This window comes from Tauraco erythrolophus, chromosome 5, assembly GCF_009769465.1.
Source record: "Tauraco erythrolophus isolate bTauEry1 chromosome 5, bTauEry1.pri, whole genome shotgun sequence".
NCBI lineage: Eukaryota > Metazoa > Chordata > Aves > Musophagiformes > Musophagidae > Tauraco > Tauraco erythrolophus.
In genome coordinates this window covers 22,381,416-22,401,334 of record NC_141469.1, presented here as the reverse complement: position 1 = coordinate 22,401,334, position 19,919 = coordinate 22,381,416, and the positions used below count along the sequence as shown (strand labels likewise).

At 41.2% G+C, this 19,919-nt stretch overlaps 1 protein-coding gene across 1 annotated transcript in view; it reads right to left on the bottom strand.

Annotated features, from left to right (window-relative positions):
- ALMS1 (ALMS1 centrosome and basal body associated protein) overlaps window positions 1-2,407 on the bottom strand; it is a 43,711-nt gene extending 41,304 nt beyond the window's left edge. Inside the window, exons 1-2 of the mRNA XM_086611802.1 lie at window positions 2,379-2,407; window positions 1,828-1,987 (exon numbers count right to left, since the gene is read on the bottom strand). Coding sequence (XP_086467928.1) covers window positions 1,828-1,939 — 112 coding nt within the window. The 5' untranslated portion in view covers window positions 1,940-1,987; window positions 2,379-2,407. The remainder of the gene's footprint in view (window positions 1-1,827; window positions 1,988-2,378) is intronic.
- Window positions 2,408-19,919: the final 17,512 nt, after the last annotated feature.

Sequence of the window (19,919 nt, the reverse complement as noted above, 5' to 3'; positions counted from 1 at the left end):
TGAAGTCACAGATATTGAAAGGGTTAGACAGGTACTTGTGGAGAGCCTTTAGATCCGCTCTTCCCCTACTGGGAACAAGATGTGAATGTCAAAAGAGAATATGCTAAGGAAACGACACATCTGAAGTAGCTGCAACGCGCATTTTCACATTTTAATGACATACTACATGGGCATGCCACTGAGGAACATCTTCACCTTAACTGGGCACACACTGTTCTTCATATACAAATGACTCAACACTCGTTAAGGTCATATCGATTTATTTTTTCACGTTGAGATGGATGGATTTGTGAACTGATCTGGACAGTTATAAAACGCATATGACTTTTCGTCACACTGAACATACCAAGAAGTCTCAGAAATAAAGAGAAAACAAGACTTATTTCTCGCACAGGAAGAAAAAGTCTGATAACATTTCTTTAGTCTTTCGATGGATAAGGAATTGGCTCAATGGCCGCACTCAGAGAGTAGTGGTCAACGGCTCAATGTCCAAGTGGAGACCGGTCACGAGTGGCGTCCCTCAGGGGTCCGTGTTGGGCCCGGCCCTCTTCAACATCTTTGTCGGTGACGTGGACAGTGGCATGGAGTGCACCCTCAGCAAGTTCGCCGATGACACCAAGCTGTGTGGCGCCGTCGACACGCTGGAAGGGAGGGATGCCATCCAGAGGGACCTTGACAGGCTGGAGAGGTGGGCCCGTACCAACCTCATGAAGTTTAACCAGGCCAAATGCAAGGTCCTACATCTGGGTCGTGGCAATCCCAGGCATAAATACAGACTGGGTGGTGATTGGATCGAGAGCAGCCCTGAGGAGAAGGACTTGGGAGTACTGGTGGACGAGAAGCTCAATATGAGCCGGCAATGTGCTCTTGCGGCCCAGAAGGCCAACCGCGTCCTGGGCTGCATCAAGAGGAGTGTGGCCAGCAGGTCGAGGGAGGTGATTCTCCCCCTCTACTCTGCCCTTGTGAGACCTCACTTAGAGTACTGCGTCCAGTTCTGGAGCCCCCAACATAAGAAGGACATAGACCAGTTGGAGAGGGTCCAGAGGAGGGCCACGAAGATGATAAGAGGACTGGAGCACCTTTCCTATGAGGACAGGCTGAAAGAGTTGGGGCTGTTCAGCCTGGAGAAGAGGAGGCTCCGGGGTGACCTTATAGCGGTCTTCCAGTACCTCAAGGGGGCCTACAGGAAAGATGGGGAGAGGCTGTTCAGGAGGGCCAGTTATGATAGGACAAGGGGTAATGGTTTTAAAATAGAGGTAGGTAGGTTCAGGTTGGATATTAGGAAAAAATTTTTTACTATGCGAGTGGTAGAACACTGGAACAGGTTGCCCAGAGAGGTGGTGGATGCTCCATCCCTGGAGACGTTCAAGGCCAGGTTGGACAAGGCCCTGAGCAACCTGATCTAGTTGGAGATATCCCTGTTCCTTGCAGGGGGGTTGGACTAGATGACCTTTGAAGGTCCCTTCCAGCCCTAACCATTCTATGATTCTATGATTCTATGATGCAAAACATTTCCTTCTTAAGAACTGTTGTAAAAAGAGAAATAAAGAAAAAAAGAAAAAAGATAAAATGCCACTGCACTGGCTAAATGCTGCCACATAGCCATGACTCCTTAGTGAGAAGGCATGTTTTCAAAGGTTTTAATACTTTTTCAATGTCAAATATCTTACATTTGAGATGGGAGAAGATCAACTCATACGAATGAAACGGACCATCACGTGAGAAGAAACACACTTGACACTACCAGGCCAAGAGCAACCTCACAGGTGTGCCTGAAGTTCTATATTCTCTAAGACTTGCACAGCATAAGGTCCTCCTTGCCCATACCTTGCGGCTGTGGAGCCGTCCTCGTCAGCGTGTCAGTGGAGTCCTTCAGCGTTCTAAGCTCAGAAAGGGAAAATTCAACTTCCCTGATCGGTCCTCGGGGTACAAATGGCATCAGTATACTTCCAGGTGACTGATCAATGCCAAGGTTGTGAAGATATATCTGACAAAAGAAGAAGTAAGTAAAACATACAGCACTCTTACAGAATGTCAATGGATTCTGAAGTTGCACGTTTTCCGTGTCACCTCAAACGCAAACAACTTGGTTTACAATATCTCAAGTCTCAGTGGTGTTCGACTTGCACTAAGTTTACCCAAAACACTAGAACAGCCCCATAATACATCATCTCCAGCTTATTCTGTTCTTTGGACCCCGAGCAACAATTTTCTAGCTGGTATCACTGGGCCTATGGAACAGGCACCTCACAAGCCACGTGCAGCCCAGCAGAACTCATACATCCTGCAATCTATTCCTCATTGATTTATGTTTGGCAACAATTCAGAAATAAGTTGCAAGAACTGTTCTGGTGCTGATAGCTTGTGTTTGCACTCACAGTTTTTCCCTGGTGTCTTCCTGGCCCTTTCTTCATCATGTGGCAAAGATGGCACCAAACCAGTGTCCAGCCCTTTTCACGGGATCCAGAAACAATGGAAAAAGTCAGCAAAGAAGGGGCCACACATCTTATTCTTGTGACAACAGCCAAGTGCTTATATTCTTTTTACTCAAGCACATGCTCTGTACGCTACACGAGCAAGAAGTCTGATACCTGGGAGGAGATTAGTAAGCTTCAGCCTCACCTCTTTAAAATGACATTTGCCAGCTGGAAGGAGAACACAAAGGTTTGGTTCAACAACCTTTTTCTCCCCGAATGACTGCTGCACAGAAAACATTATCAGACTTTGAAACCGAGGCAAGGCAGTGGGAAAGTTCCTCACTCTTAAGGACGAGCTCATTATGGGCTAGTCTTCAAAGCAAATAAGTGGGAACTCTTTGTCAAAGCTGGTTAAAAACCACCATGAAACAGCTCTTGTGACGTTGCCGTAGGGAATAAACTTGTACTAGCCAAGGGGTAGAAGTACTTTCTGCTCTTGATAGCTTTATGAAGAAACACAGGCAGTCTAATATGTAATTGTCCACCTACTCAGTGGCCTAACAGGCAAGGAACAAATTTCAGCAGTACTGGCTGAAAAAAACTCCCTGGCTATGAAACCATTTCTGGATCCAACGTACTGCACTGGTCTAAGTCTATAGAATATAGGATATTCAAGCGTACAGATTCTATATACAACCAAGATCTAGTTTCACTAGTGCAGCTAAAGGAAAAATAAACCCCTTCTTAGTAAAGACAGCATAAAATACATCTTTCTCCCTTTTTCCTAAGTACAGAACAGACACACACGAGTGCTTTTTGCATTCGTATACCACATATATATGTTACTATCCAAGTATAACTTCATTAACATTAAACAAAGCAGTCTGATTTTTGTTTGGCTTCTCTAAACTTACTCACAACCTAAAACTCTGTGATGTACTATAGACAAACGTTACGGGGATGAGACTGACTCTGTCTGTGCAACGGTCAGGAGATTGTCAGTTCAGATGCACGCAGCATCATTCCCTATATTAGTATATTTTGAAAGCTGGAGGAGTCTTGTGGAGGTAAGAGCCTACCAAAGGCCATCTAGGATCTCCTGAGAAAGTAATTTCTTCCCTTTTAACAGAGGATCTAAGTTTACATACAGACATTATATGCAGGAAAAAAAAAATTGCCTTGACTTAATCACCTATAGGGGCATGTTAATTTCAACTCATCTATTCTATGTCCTAAACTAGCCAACAAAATGAAATAAATTGCCTTACAGACCTCAGCCAAGTCTATGACTTCATTATAAACCCATATATTAATCGCCATATATGTGACCAAATCTCCTCTACCTTGTCAGTGACTTAGGCGAGCAGAATTCCTCAGAACTAGGACTGGAGAACACACCTAATTACAGTCATTAAAAAACAGGAGGTAACAGACAGTCTTTACATCTCATAAATTTCATTTAAAATATCCTCCCTACAATATTTATATTTGTTTCCACACGTATTTGCAAAGACAACTGAGAGAAGAGTCCTTCTAAAACAGTTCCAAAAACCTAATGATTATAGGAGTCATCTTGTGAGAGGAACAGCCACTTACTCAGAAGATAATTACATGTTTATCATTAACATAAATCTGCATTTAATTTTCTCTAACACTCAACAGCTATTAGTACAGTTAACATGGCTGCCACAAGCTGCCCTCCATTCTCACCAACCACCCGAAAATGGGAAAGGGAGGCAAGAAATCTGCATTTGCCACATAAGATGAAAAGGAGGAAAGGTACGCAGAGGCTTCAAACGTCCTTTATGAGCAATATACAAAGAATCAAGAATTTATGCCTTAGATACTGGAGCAAAGTGAACAAGCAACAAGAGTATTTCTAGAAAAAAAAAAGGCAATTTGATTTGCCAAAGAGCTCTGTGTTGGTTTTGCTGTTATTGCAGATCCGTGGGTGTGTGAAGTTCATCTTTCTTCTGCAGCCCAGCATTTCCTTAGTCAGCAGTTGAGTCTCAACCCCATGTTTGGATAATTATAACCTGATCTTTTAGAATCATAGAATCATAGAATGGTTAGGGCTGGAAGGGACCTTCAAAGGTCATCTAGTCCAACCCCCCTGCAAGGAACAGGGATATCTCCAACTAGATCAGGTTGCTCAGGGCCTTGTCCAACCTGGCCTTGAACGTCTCCAGGGATGGAGCATCCACCACCTCTCTGGGCAACCTGTTCCAGTGTTCTACCACTCTCATAGTAAAAAATTTTTTCCTAATATCCAACCTGAACCTACCTCCCTCTATTTTAAAACCTTTCTTTTGAAAGAATCTGGAAGATCAGAAATGGCTTATCAATGCTCTGCTAAAAGAGCTATAACCAATTCATTTACAAGTCTTTTATCAAGCAGATTTCACTTTTTATCACTAACACTATAACCTGTTCTTGTGCCCTTTATGTTCTCTCACCATTAGCCACCAATCTTTACATTTCTCTTGCACTCTGTTACCAGGATATTATCATGAATACCTGGAACAAACAAACAAACAAAGTCTTTCCCATATCCAACCCTTTCTTTGCCAATGTTAAATACTACCTAAAAGTTCTCTTCCACCTTTGTATTTAAGCCAAGCTGAATTTCATGGACAAAATTCACCAGTAGCACAGACTAGTGTAAAACCATTTCACTTTGTCTAGTGATGTAGACCCTACCAGAGTCTCCTAAAAAGACAGTGGGGAAAAAAATGGGATAACTCTGAAACCAGAGTTTAAAATTAGAATCAGTTATAAAGGGTCCTTTAAGATTTTTTTAGCCTTACATAAAACACATATTTGCTAGTATTTCTAGAAGATGAACTATTGCATGACAGGTTCCCAACACGACTGGATATCGGGAACTAACTATAAGCACACGAGTGTCTGGCTCCCATGATACCTTCTGCTCTGCTCACTCTATGACAGCTGAGCGTACTCGGATTTCTCCATAAGGAAAAGGTAAAGAAGAGTGTATTGGGTCTGCGTGACAAGGTTTTGGCAGCAGGGGGGCTGCAGGGGCAGCCTCCCCCATGTCTGATAGAGACAACACCAGCCGGTTCCAAGACAGCTTCCACCGCTGGGCCAAGGCCAAGCCCATCAGTGACAGTGGCAGCACCTCTGGGATAACATGTTTAAAGAGGGGAAAAAACTCCTGTGAAAACAGCAGCAGAGAGGAGTGAGAATATGTAAGAGAAACAACTCTGAAGACACCAAGGTCAGTGAAGATGGATGAGAAGGAGGTGCTCCTGGCACCAGAGCACAGACTCCTCTACAGCCCGTGGTGAAGTCCACCGCTGTCCCCCACAGCCCATAGAGGTCCGTGGTGAAGCGGAGATCCACCTGCAGCCAGTGGAGAACCCCACACCGGAGCAGGTGGATCCCCGAAGGAGGCTGCTGCCCCATGGGAAGCCCATGCTGCAGAAGGCTCCTGGCAGGGCCTGTGGACCCATGGAGAGAAGCCCACAGTGGAGCAGGTTTGTTGGCAAGACTTGTGACCCTGTGGGGGACCCACGCTGGAGCAGTCTGCTCCTGAAAGACTGCACCCTGTGGGAGGGACCCACGCTGGAGCAGTTCGTGAAGAACTGCATCCCATGGGAAGGATGATGCTGGAGAAGTTCGTGGAGGACTGTCTCCCGTGGGAGGGACCCCATGCTGGAGCCAGGGAGGAGTGTGAGGAGTCCTCCTCCTGAAGAGGAACGAGCAGCAGAAACAACGTGTGATGAACTGACCCCGACCCCCATTCCCCATCCCCCTGCGCTGCTGAGGGGAGGAGGTAGAGAAATCGGGTGTAAAGTTGAGCCCAGGAAGAAGGGAGGGGTGGGGTGAAGGTGTTCTTAAGATTCAGTTTTATTTCTCATTATCCTACTCTGATTCGATTGGTAATAAATTAAATTATTTTTCCCCAAGTCAAGTCTGGTTTGCCCATGACGGTAACTGCTAAGTGATCTCTGCCTGCCCTTATCTTGACCCACAAGCCTTTACATTTTGTCACCTGTCCAGCTGAGGAGGGGGAGTGACAGCAGCTTTGGTGGGCACCTGGTGTCCAGCCAGCATCAACCCACTACAAAGAGTTACAAACTTTTGTTAGAAACTAACTTACTGGGATCCTTTCTTCAATATTAAGTTCTTCTTTCTCTGGAGTTTCCAAAGAAGTTGCTCCAACAGGGATGAAGTTATCTTCTGCACTGCTGAAGAAGTACCTGGAAACCACCGAAGAGAACCCTACACAGCCCAAGCCCCCTTGGCTACTTTCTCCAGAACTAACAGGAAGATTCAAACTATCTGGGGAAATACCACCAAAATTGTCCATGTCGACATGGCCAGCAGGAATATTTAGGTTATGAGACTGTCTTTGATTTTCAAGAGCATCCCAGTTCTTCTGGTCATCAGTTGGAGAGTTTCCATCCTCTCTAAGGTGCTGAGCGACTCCTTCACCCAAAACAAAAACATTTGGGACTGAATTTTGTCCTGGACTATTGCTTTCTGCATCTTCACCACTAGGTCCAGAAACAGTCACAGCTGTAAAATTCTGTATCATGGAGCCTCCTAAACTATTTTCAGACTTTCCTAAAACATTACTTTTTTCTTCTTGAGGCTGTACTGCCTCTGTTGAGTTTGCTGGCGGAATAACTTCAACTAAGGATGTGCTCCTGCTGGAAACATTTACTGTGTTGTCAGACTGAGACCTAGTAAGCGGGTGGAGAAGCAGTGAGTTTTTACTATGAAAAGGCAAACTTCCCAAGGAACCTGACTCTCTACAAGAAGCAGCAACATAATCTTTGGGGTCTCTACCACTTTTTTGTATTGACAAAACATTGTTTGAAGAACTGGCAATTTCACTGTAGGCTTTCCTTCTAGGAGAAGCTCTGTCTGGGTCACATGAAGTCAATGCATCAGATGTCTCCTCTGGCTGGCTCATGTTCCAAGCCCCTACCTTCTCCATGAAGCTAAGCGATGGGAGAGACTGAATTCTTCCAGTGTGGGGATATTTCAATTTTAAGGACTCTAAGTGTTCATTATTTTCTTTCTGAGCACATTGGAGTGAATGTTGAGAAGCAACAGATACAGGTGTACTGGTAGACGAGTCCCCCGAAGTTTCTTCATTTAAGCATGAAGGAGAGACCTGAATATCTGATTTGATCACACAGACACCAAGTTCTTCTGCCTTAACATTATTCTTTAGAAGTATCCCCGGAGTAGATTGATAGCTTGGATGAGCCAAGTGTACAGAGAACGAGCCATCACCATTAAAAGAAGGCGAAATGCCTGTAACTTTATGTCCCCTTTCTATGAAAAAATCTGAAATAGTTAATTCACTCCTGCTTACTCCAGGTTCTACTTCCACTGGGGCATCCTCACTGTGTGAAGAAGGAGCTTCCATGTCAGTCACAACTAGTTGTTTAGGTGCACAATCACTGGTGCTTGTCACAGTAGGGATAATCTCCTGTTTCTCAAATCTCACTGCAGGAGATAGATCATCAGTGGAAACAACTACGAAAGCTCCCTGGAGCTCCTCAGTAACAGCCCCAAACTTCAAGCTTTCAGAGCCATTTAAATGCACTCCATGTTCCTTTGACATTCCTACACCTGTTTCAGAAGTCTTTGCAGAAAAAAGATGCCGAGCATCTGAATTTTTACAATTGTCTTTCCTCAAATCATCAGATAAATTATTAGACAAATCAAGCTCATGAACCTTCTTTTCTTCTTCCAGCTTCTCCAGCTGCCTCACACGCCTTTCTGACCAACTCTCGGCCATTTTTACCTTTTCCTTTTGCATCTCTGTTTCACTTCTTTCTGAATTCTTAGTCAGTGCTCTTTTACAACAGGAGGTTTCTGAAGATGAGAACTCATCATGCCTCAGTAACCCTTTTTCTTTCTTCAAAAGCTCAAAAACAGTAGCTGGTACACTGCTGTCATGGGAGAAACGTTCATCTTTTACAGACATCCTACAGGTTTGCTTTGCAAGAGAAGCTTCCGTTTGGTTCAGTCTATTTGTCTTGGTTAGCATCACCTCTGAAGTGGAGTTTGCTAAATTGTCACTTGTTTGGGGAATCAGTGCCTTCTCATTAGTATCATTTTTAAAGTCTTCGCTTGCCTCCTTGTTTACAAGCAGTTGTTCAGAAAAAGAGGTTTGCTGAGACAAACAATCGGTACAGCCGGCATCAGAAAGTTCCACGTGTCTGAATGGAAGAGGATGCTGGGATAAAGTATAGCAGTCACTGGGTGCATCAGAGGAAGATTGCGTGTCTGTCAGTGACACAGCTTCATGGATGGGCGAAGGCTTTAAATGCTCGTCAGATACACCAGAAACATCAGGGACTCCTCTAGAAGAGGCAAGAAAAGTAAGTGAATGTCTCATCACATTTTATTTCAACATCCATATTCTCTGCTTTAATATAAGAGGCAAAAGTAGAACTTCACTCAAATGACTGCAGTTTAGCAACATGCACACAAACACATCTAAATGGGTCAAAACGTGAAGAAGTGTAAAGAAAGTTCAAACAATATCAAAAAGCCCTATTACTCTATAAAATAAAGGTTTAAAAATAATATTAGTCTGCTTAGTATGTCAATATTTTTCAAGCAACTTAAGACTGAAGTATTTTTTTACTAATAGGATGTTTATTAGATAAATAAAATATAGGAGTTGCTTACACATATATAAATTTGTGATTTTTTTAAATATAAATCACCCACTACAGTTTCAGCATATCAATTATTTCTTTAAAGGATATAAAATAAGTCAGGACTCAGACAAACACAAGCAACAGATTCCTATAAACTTCTAATATTTTTACTGTGGATTTTGAATTAAGTCATTTTATACGAAAATTATCATCTAACCTCAATAACATTACTCCACGCAAAGTAGGTCACCAGCCATGGTGGAACTAAGTTCTGACCCACAAAGTGAGGTCACAGTGTATGGAAACATTAGGAAACAAATCTATCTCCTGTCACACACCAAAAAACATACAAGGAAGCCCAAACATCAATCACACTGTAAATATGTCAGTAGTTTTATGCACACTTTGGGTTTTTTTCCTCTTTTTAATAAAGGGCAGAGGACCTTTTGCCTTCTTTGCACAAAAGGAATAATTTGTCACACCTTGAAACGATGGCTTGGACAAAGACTTTTAGTGAAATCGTTGTTATTATGTATTCAAACTTTACATAAAAATATGTATTTTAAATTACACATAACGTAGATTACTCCAGTATATGCAAACTAGAATATTATTACATGTATATGTATGCATGTATTTACTACTGTAAATACAAGTTGTATCTGATTTTTGTCCCTAAAATCTCAAGAAGTTTAGTTCAGAGCCTAAGAAAGCTAAAAAAAGATGTCTGTGGTTCTCCTCATTTTCACATTTTCTTCAGGAACATTAGGGATGACAAATTCAGAAGAGGCTTGTTCTGGTTTTCCCTTGTTCAAACTCTTTTGAAGGCAAAATAAAAAGATGAGTACAACTCTGACAGTGCCTTCTCTCTATACAAAACAAAAAGTAAACCACACCTTTGCCTTATTTCTGTGAACATAAAACTGTAATTATTTAGCTATCAAATATAGGACAATTCACAGCCACTCAGGTAAAAAGGTTTGCGTTCTGTCATGACACCAGGTAACTTCATCCTACCTTAAAGGAATAAAATTCATTTCTGATTGCTGGAGAAGCGTCTCATCTGGAAATCTTTGGCCTTGTGTTGAATACATCAGCAGTGGAAGACAGGGAGAGAATTGACTGTCCTGAATATCTGTTGAAAATAACAATAGCACGGTAATAAAAGCTTGCCAGGCAATCCTTCTTTAAACTGCCCTACCAACCAATACAGCCTTCAAAATTCAGAAACATGCCAACTGCAGTGAAAATGATGTAATCTCATCATTCAAATCCTCTGCTGAAGCATGTTCCCTCAGGCATTAAATTCATTTTTCTTATCACATATCAAATTCAGGCTTCTTCTCGTCCATCTCAAAATGCTGCATGACACTGACATCTCTAACTTACCCTCTTATCCTTAAAAATCTTTTTGTGCACATCCCTATCCTCTTCCGCTCACTAGTCAGCACCTCCCCTGTTATTTACATGCAGTCTGCACATGTCGGAGAATGTCCACAGGTCTTCTACTCAGATCATCACTTACCTCTTTCAAAACCAAGAATCCTCACTGTTGCCTTTGTCAGTCTCCATTTTACCATAAATTTTGATTATGGAAAAGGCTGCATACGTTTTTTTTCGTCAGGGTTTGAAAATTATTATTTAATAATTTAAAAATAAAATTTATTATTTCCATCATATATTTCTTTGTTCTTTGAAGTAGTTGGTACTTCTTTTTTCAGTTCACTGAAAAGTGGAACTGGTTTATAGCACAAGAATAAAAACAACTATATGCTGGTATCTGATAAATGCAAGACTACATGCACATTTGACAGATGCAAAAAAAATTACTTTCAATACTTTGATAAGTAAGCTTTTTTTTAAAAAAAAGCAGCAAAAAAGCTATTTGTCACTACGAGTATGACTTTCAGAACCAGAATTCACATTCATTTAATTTAGGTTCATTAGTTTTCAACCATCTCAGACAAGCTATGCTCTGTATCACTTACAGAAGCATAATCACATCAGATAAGACGACCATTACATACAAAGAATCAAGTTTACATTACGTCAGCTTTATCCTGAGGCTTTCTGCAGTCTGTATTACATCACCTGAGGAGTAGTATCCAACCACAAGATGACCTCTCTGATTCATTTTTAATTGAATACGTCCAATTAACATTCTTTTAATTACTTCAGAACACTATGTAGTGAGAGGATAATCATATGGATAGAAATAATGCTACATCACACAGCAAAGCTGGCTCAGAATTTGGATGCCCCCTAGTCCCACCCCATCAGCAGCTAGGAAAATAATAATATGATTGCTATCCAGTTTCAAAGATTCCCTTCTATCTCAGCAGCTGTCTCTACCACATGGCCAGCCTAAAGTCTCCTAGAGGAAGCCAAATTTATACTTTAGCATCTGTAGCACAGATGGCACAAACATGCTACAGCAACTTAAGTGGGGAACCTTTGTTTTTCTAGCACCCAGCACCTCTTTAAAGCTAAACGCTCCCCATTACTTTATTGGATAAATGCACTGCACTAGTCACCATTCCATTGCGCTTTCGTCTTTACTATTTGCAATACCAAACATGAATGAAAAGTAAGGGAAAACCATCTGGTTTTTTGGAAGCTTATAGGAAAAGAAGTTATATTTATTTGCAAAAAAAACAGGTATGAATAGCTACTCCTGAGCAACTTGACAAGAGGAGGCATGCAGAAGAGGCTCCAATGTAGACTGGTAAGCATCTGTGCAAAGCTGGATGAAAAAATAATTATTACACACATGGAAGTGTAAAAAAAAAAGTAGAGGAGAAAACTCAGGACTGGCAGCATCAGCATAGAGGGAGCATGAGCCAAGAAAATAAGGAACAAGGTCAGGGATATCTCAGCGCCTCGGGACTCTGCTATATTATAGAGCACAACCAGGACTGTGGTGTAATGTACCAGACTGACTGGTACTCACATGATTAAAATCACAGTTTGAATCACGATTTAAAATTGTAGAACAGGAGACAGATTTAATTCACTGTAATCTCCTTTGCATTTATTTCATATGTACTTCACAGAAAACAGAGGTTTGTCTTCAGTGGCTGATACTGACTTAGAACCAGAGTTTGCCCATTAGATTTCTTATTCCCAACCACTAACTGGGAGTAGACAATATTTACAACACATGTATTCTGTTTGGTGTACATTTACTCAAACGATTTTTGGTTGTTATACTTGGAAACACTGAGTAGATTCACCATAGCTAGTGCTGATACAGAATTACATTAAAGATGCAAAAATGTATATTTTAAGAAATATTAAGCAAATTGGAATCTAAACTATGTTAGCTGTGCTAGATGTACTTTTTTCCTCCCAAATCTTGCTTTACATTTAAAATGATATTAGCGAACAAAGGCAATTGCAGTTACTGAATTAGATTTGTCATCTCACATCATGACACGCTTCATGTTGTCAGAACTGGTATCTCATTTTTAGTCATACAATAGAAGAGGAAAATAAGCTTCCCTGATGTTCAGCTTAACTTCTTCACTTTGAATGAAAATGTGTTTTCAAGCTAAACTGAAAATCAGGAGTAATTAAAGAAAACGCTTTTCCACACAATGAAGACTGGGTGTGCTGTCTTTGGAAATGAAGAAACAAAAAAGACTGAAGGAGGGAATCAAAAAAAGATCAAAAATAGAACTTGCCAAACAATTCTAATGCATCCACACACGTATTGATAAAATTAACACTCATATACACATATATACACATACAACACAAAGTCACGAGATTCGGCTGATAAATCAAGGCTTTTAAGATATATTGTGTCAACAAAAATCTAAATACCACTCACCACTTGTATTAAGAAAGTCAGCCCAGCACAGATGAAACATAATTTAGTGTTCTCCAGGTAGAATTATAAACAAGAAATCCTCACTGCTTGGGTATGCACTTAGTCAGTTCCTTCACAAGCCCTTCTTGCCCCTGCCCTGTCTGAAGCTTCAGAAACCCTTAAGCTCTCACGGAGAAGGCATAGAGACGAGGCAGATATTGGCCAAGCAATAAATATCTCACTGCATAGACCATGGATACGGGGCAGTCTGGGTGACCTGGCATCACAGCATGGCAAAGAACACAAGTTTTAGTGTAACTGAAGCCCAGCCATAGGTTGGTGGGAACGAAGCACCCCAGCAGATCTAACAGAGTCAAGGACTACCTTAGAAAGCAACAACTCGGACGAGGACCTGGGGCCATGATGAACAGGAGACCAATGCAATACTGCATCCAAAGCTGCAAGCAAATTTGTCATACATATGAAAAGAAGACTAGTGAGTAAGTAGTACCAGGACTATTCTTTCTAACGTTGTACTAAAACTGCTATTGAAACGGTATTTGCAGGTTCGGATGATCGTAACTCCATATTCACAAATATCACAGGAGGATCAGGGAAAACAGCTAAGAGACTGGAGAAACATGGCTCATCACAAGAACCTCCCGGAACGAAACCTGTTCAGTATAACCAAAGAGAAGATTAAGGGTGACTCGATTACATTTGTATGCATGTATGCAAGACCAGAAATTTGGTCAATAAGAGCATTTCAGTTCAGGTAACATATAACAAGAATCTAATGCAAAACACCAAAGCTATGCAAACCTAGGTGATAAATAAGACACTTGTGAGTGCATTGACAGGATACAACAGCACAGCTGGCTCTCCACAAAACCTGCAAGGCCATTTAGATATATCATTAATGGCTTCAATAGTTATTTGAATGGCACAAAGAGGTTTTGCTTCAGTTGTCCCTTCCTCCCTCAGCCTCTTACATGTAGTCCTGAAGAAGAGCCCCCGAGTTCTCTGTATCCACCTGAAGCAGTGAGACTACACCTCAGCAAGAAGGGACAGACCCAATCTCCCCCTCCCAGCCCACAGATGTTTTTGCACAGGCAAGAGAACTCTGATCCAGCTGAAATGTAACCATCTCCTTTTCCAATCCTACCATTACATTTTGGTCTGAACGGCAAGCTGACCTGATTGCACCAGCTCACACGGTGGGTTTAGAAGGGATGCAGGATAAACAAGCACACAAGACAAGGAAAAGCCAGACCCTTCATTTTCAGTAGCAGACTTCAGCTGACTAAACATACTGCAAAACTGGCCCCTCTGACTCGCCTCCATTTCAGGCAGTCTTCCTCCCCTGACTTCTCCAAAGAGCATTCTGGTGTTGCCATGTAGCAGCATGTCTGCCTTAAGCTGACAGTACTCTGCCTTCCCCAGAGGTTTCTCATCAGAGGAACAGTGGTGGTGATCACTGACTTGAAGCAGCAGATGACTGACAAGTCCAGGAAAGAAGAGTGAGGGAAAAAAGAGAACAGGGGGGAGAGAAAAAAAAAAAAAAAAAAAAAAAAAGAGAGAGAATAGTCAAGATTCACTGCAGCCACATCCTCAGTGGAAATCCTCTCCTCCAGCTTGCCCCCTGTGGCAACCTGCAGAGACAACCTGGAAAAACACCCTTATGGAATTCAGTAGATGGCATTTAACTGGGATTACAAAACTATTTTTTTTATATATATAAAATATAACTCCAGCCATGTCACATGTTCTACCTCCTCCAGCTTTTTTAAACATTTTCTAATCTAATGTTTTCAGTAACTTATTTCCTTCAGGAGGCAGAAAGATCATCGCTATCATATTTTGGATGCACACAATGATTTAGGGGCTCATTACCCTCAGACACAACCCAGGTTTTGCCGGCAGAGAAGCAGGTGCTGGACGCTTAAAGCAGCGAGTGACGTCAGTACAACACTCTTCGAGCATCTTGTGTCAAAACAGTAATTCTTCCTGCTGTCTCTCTGAAGGTCAAAAGCTTCCTCACAGTTGAATTCACTGAAGGAGGAAAGCTGGGCATGCTACTTTATCTTACAGCATGCTGACAATTCTGAATGCCAGAGTCAAATTGCCATTTGAGGGAGACAAAAAAGGAAGGCAAAACAAAAACAAAACCTTCTTGGCTTTGTCAATCTGTTCCACAATGCAGCAGAAGCAATTTCAATGCAACTGTCATTGTGACTTCCTCCCCAAATGAAATTCAAAACACTTTTTGAGCAGAAGGAATAAATTAGTGTTATACCTTATGTTTCTCCCTTCCCTCTCACCTTTCCTCCCATATCTGCAAATTTAAGTGCATATACAAAAAGGCTGTAGCTACTGGCACACTCGCTAGAGAGCAAAAAATAAAATACCAGCAGTACACTGAATTCTTGTATCTTTGCATCATATTAAAAAGCCTTATGTTTTCTCTTTAATTCCAGTTGCATTTAAACAGTAAGTTTTGACAAATATCAGGAAATTTTTCTTGATTTCAGTTCTGCAAACCACAATAATGTGTACGAAATGCTATTAGATATACTAAATACAACAATCCTATATAGAGGATGTAGGCAAAAACAAAGCCTGCCTAATCTACTGTGTCTTTCTGCTTTTTAATATCTGTATTAAACCTGAATTTCATATGTGGCAAAACAAAACAAACAAAAAAAAAAAAAAAAAAAAAAGCCAAGTTTTATTCAATATTAACCAACTCTAGCCACACAGCAAGGCATGCATGGCTTTTAATTGCAAAGCTATCTGTACATTCAAACATGAGATAGCCAAGAGTGCATTTTATTTCATAAAGGAGAAAACCTCTTCAAAAACATCTCAGAAGCAGTTCCAAATTCAAAGCAGCCAGCAATTAATTTAGCCACACCAAGCTTGTCCACCTGCGTTGTTATGTCAGAATAGGACCTCACTTCATCTTTCTAACATGTTGTCTGAAAAAAAAAAAAAGGCTTAGAGCAGCAAGGGACAGGGCTTAGTGTTCAGTGTGGACTAAAACCAACATATCAACTCTACACTGGCATATGTTTGGGATTTCCAGTAAATTACCTGAGTTTTCTAAGAAGCCAAAAAAAGTGCTGGTCTTCTCTTTTATGCTTTTGTATCACACACAGGGTTTTAAAAGTTCCTTCAGCAAATGTATTACCTCTACCAAAGCTAACCTAGTCTCAGATTCTGCCTTTACAGAGAGAAGTCATCTTCTGTCTTGTTTTCCTTCATGGAAATACCTGTATACTCACCACCATAAAGTTAACAGAGAACGACAAACAAGAGAATTTCTGAACCAGTAAAGTAAGATGTTCAAGCAGAGAAACAGCAATTTTTTGCATCAGATAATCCAAGTTGCCAAAAACAAATTTAGTCTTTGGAAAAAAGCGTAACAGGAGACACAAGGGACAGTTGCAGTCATCAGTGCAAGATGTACAGTGGAAGGCACTGAGCCTGGGGACTCAGAGGGGTTCAGTATGAACGAGAACTTCTGGATCCAGGCCCACCAGACAGAGATGTTCTCTCTCTCCCCTCACAGGCTCCTTTACAAAGGATGGATCAAAGCATTGTCAAAATAACCACAAAAACTGATGAAAACGAGCAAGAGCTGCACATTGTAATAACAGCCAAACTCATAAAGCCTTCAGGAGCTGCCATGAATGTTTAACAGGCTATTGTCAAGGCAATTTCAACTCCATCCCCTTAAGCAGTTATTTAACTTCAGTACAAAAAAAAAGAAAAAAAAAACACACACCACAAAAAGCAACCTACATACATGTAAGATTACACAAGCAGGTACAGGAATGGCAAATTGAAAGTCAAACTTGCAGTTAACTGGAAGCAATGCAGGTTTATTTAAAACTATCACAAGCAATCATGTTATTTGCTTATAATAATTTTGTTTGTTCATGAAAAATCCCTAGCCCAACAGTGTAGCAAAACTCGTCTTAGGAGCTGCTTTAATCAGCAATTTCAGTTACATCCTGGAAAAGTGAGTCACGATATAATAACCTGATGGGCGGGGTAACACTTGATTTTGCAGAGTGATCCTCTAAGGGATACCAATACAAAGAGACACAATGTGGGCTTAGTAACTGCATTGTTAAGTTCTATGTTTCCAAGGAAGCGTATGCAAGTACATGCATAAAATGAGTCTAAGTGGGGTGTTGCAAAAGTAAAGAAGAAAGAAAAACAAGCGTTAACAGCAGGTAAGAAGTTAACAGATGACATAACAGTAAGTTACAGTACACATACCCGAAGGTTTGCGCTGGAAAAATTAACAATTAACTGAGACTGAGACAGAGCTAACTTTGAAAGTCAAATGGTAACATGCAGCGCGTGATCAAACTTGGTGTTAGAACTAGCATTTAAGTGTTAAAAAAAAAAAAATAATCTATGCCTAAATGTAACAACCGCTGATTTAAGAGTGGAACAATGGATAACTTCATGTCTGGGGGTCTGGCGAACAGTTGTTTAGCACAGTAACTTGGATGCGTAAAGAAGCAGAAACACAATAAATGGAAATAACACAACTAAAGTAAGGCAAGCAAGGAAAATGTTCCAACTTGGGTAACTACAACAGCTATGGAAAACAGTCTTAGCTAATTTTGTCTTCCACAGGTAGCACAGAAGAGAAAGGAAACCACTTCAGCCGGATGAGTATTACTAACTATACATCGCTTGGTTCTGCTTTTGCTGGTTTTGATTTCATTAAATGTGTGCATACAAAAAGGGAAAGGCAATTCCTTACAGATTAACTGCCACAGCTGAAGCTTGAAATTAAAAAACAAGAGGAAAATATGAGTAAATAAAGGTAATAAAGAAAAACAGACCTGAAAAAAGTTGGCTTTATTTCCAAGAACAACAAGTCTTGTTGGGCACAGATGCGTTTCCTATGATTAACAGCAATGAGTGAAAAAAGTAAGAGTCTCTGCTTCCACCATTTTGAAGATTATTAGAAATTTTTACAAAGAATCAGTAATGGTTTGTGTCTTAAGATGCAGAAAATAATGCTGTGCTATAACGTGAAGTTTTCATTTTCAAAGATGTACCACTACCAGTGGATTAAAAATTACACACCAGAATTGACTAGAACACTGACTCCACATGGATGAAAACAAATGTAACCAAGAACAGATAAAGGTGAAATATTAAATCTTGGAACTTCTCAAGCCAATCTTTACCTGAACTGTGACAATCAGACGTGAAAGGAAGCAATAGAAATGCTTAGCTTTTCTAAAGTAGAGGTGTTAGAACTGAAAAATGTTACTGCCAGTAACACAAATTGCACTCAAATGCAAGTGGTAGCAATAAGGACTACTAATAGAATATTAAACACTACAAGTAGTAGTTTATTGCCACAAAGATATAAATAATCTGAACAGTCAGGGGAGGGGGGGACAGAGAGAAAAACAAACAAAAAAACCCCAGTGTCTAGATTGGTATAAATTCCAGGCAATGCAACAGAATGCAGTCATGTCATGAAAACAAACAAAACCCAGGATATTTTATGTCAAAAATAAAGATGACTGCCAAATAATAGATGTACAAGCCCCACTAGCATCACCGAAAATAATCCATCAGTCACATTGGATACGTACAGTGAGAGCCTGACGCATCCCTACCGCTGTATTAACAGAGCTAAGAACGTGTTATGAAAAATGGAGGGATAATAACTTCATTTCTCCTCCATGAACACAGCCTGGAGAACGCTGCACTTGGATGCACACAGGCACTAATTAGCAGTCAGCATTTCTCTCACCTATGACACCGGAAATAGCTGCGTACCTGTTCTTTCTCTGTATCCAGCCCAGTGGGGGATCACACTGGAAAAGTGAACCCCACGTGAAAAAAACAGTAACGTCCTTCCCATATGTATCAAGGATGAAACAGAAACAGGGTCCACCCATATCATGCGTCAGCTATCGGAATTATATAATGTGGAAGAGCGCACACTGGGATTAGCATGGCTGGAACAAACTTACTGGTGAATCCCAATAAAAAGAATAAGAAGCTAAAGTACGAGGAAAGACCACATCGGAAAACTCATTATTATGTAGGAAAACCAGCAGCTGTTACGATTAACTGATGCAGAAACCTTAACTATTCATCACTGGTGTATTATTCTTAAAGGACGCTCACAGCTGTATTACAATTTGGTTTTTAACACGCCACAGGTTTTTTGTATTTCAAATTGTATTGTTAATCATAAAATCATAGAATGGTTTGGGTTGGAAGGGACCTCAAAGATCATCTAGTTCCAACCCCCCTGCCATGGGCAGGGACACCCTCCACTACACCAGGTTGCCCAAAGCCCCATCCAACCTGGCCTTGAACACTTCCAAGGAGGGGGCAGCCACAGCTTCTCTGAGCAACCTGTGCCAGTGCCTCACCACCATCATGAGAGCAGAGCAGAGGGGCAGAATTCCCTCCCTTGACCTGCTGCCCACACTGCTTTGGATGCAGCCCAGGATACAGTTGACTTTCTGGGCTGCAAGCACACATTGCTGGGTCACATTGAGCTTCTCCTCAACCAACCCTCTCAAGTCCTTTTCCTCAGGGCTGCTCTCAATCCATTCTCCGCCCAGCCTGTACTTGTGCTTGAGACTGCCCCAACCCATGTGCAGGACCTTGCACTTGGCCTTGTTGAACTTCATGAGGTTGTCACATGCTCACCTCTCCAGCCTGTCATGGCCCCTCTGGACGACATCCCTTCCCTTCAGCGTGTCAACCACCCCACACAGCTTGGTGTCATCTGCAAACTTGCTGAGGGTGCACTCGATCCCACTGTCCACACTGCACAGAGGTTTTCACATCACTGCACTATGATTAACAATACTGAAGATAGCACACCAATTCAAAAAGCATTCTGAGGCCCAGACAACCAATATATTGGAAAGAATCAATATCCATATGAACGTGATACATTCCAACAAGGGTATTGTCCAAACCCAGAGAGAAAGGTAAGGACTTGTAACAAAGATATTAACACTGATATGAATGAAGCAA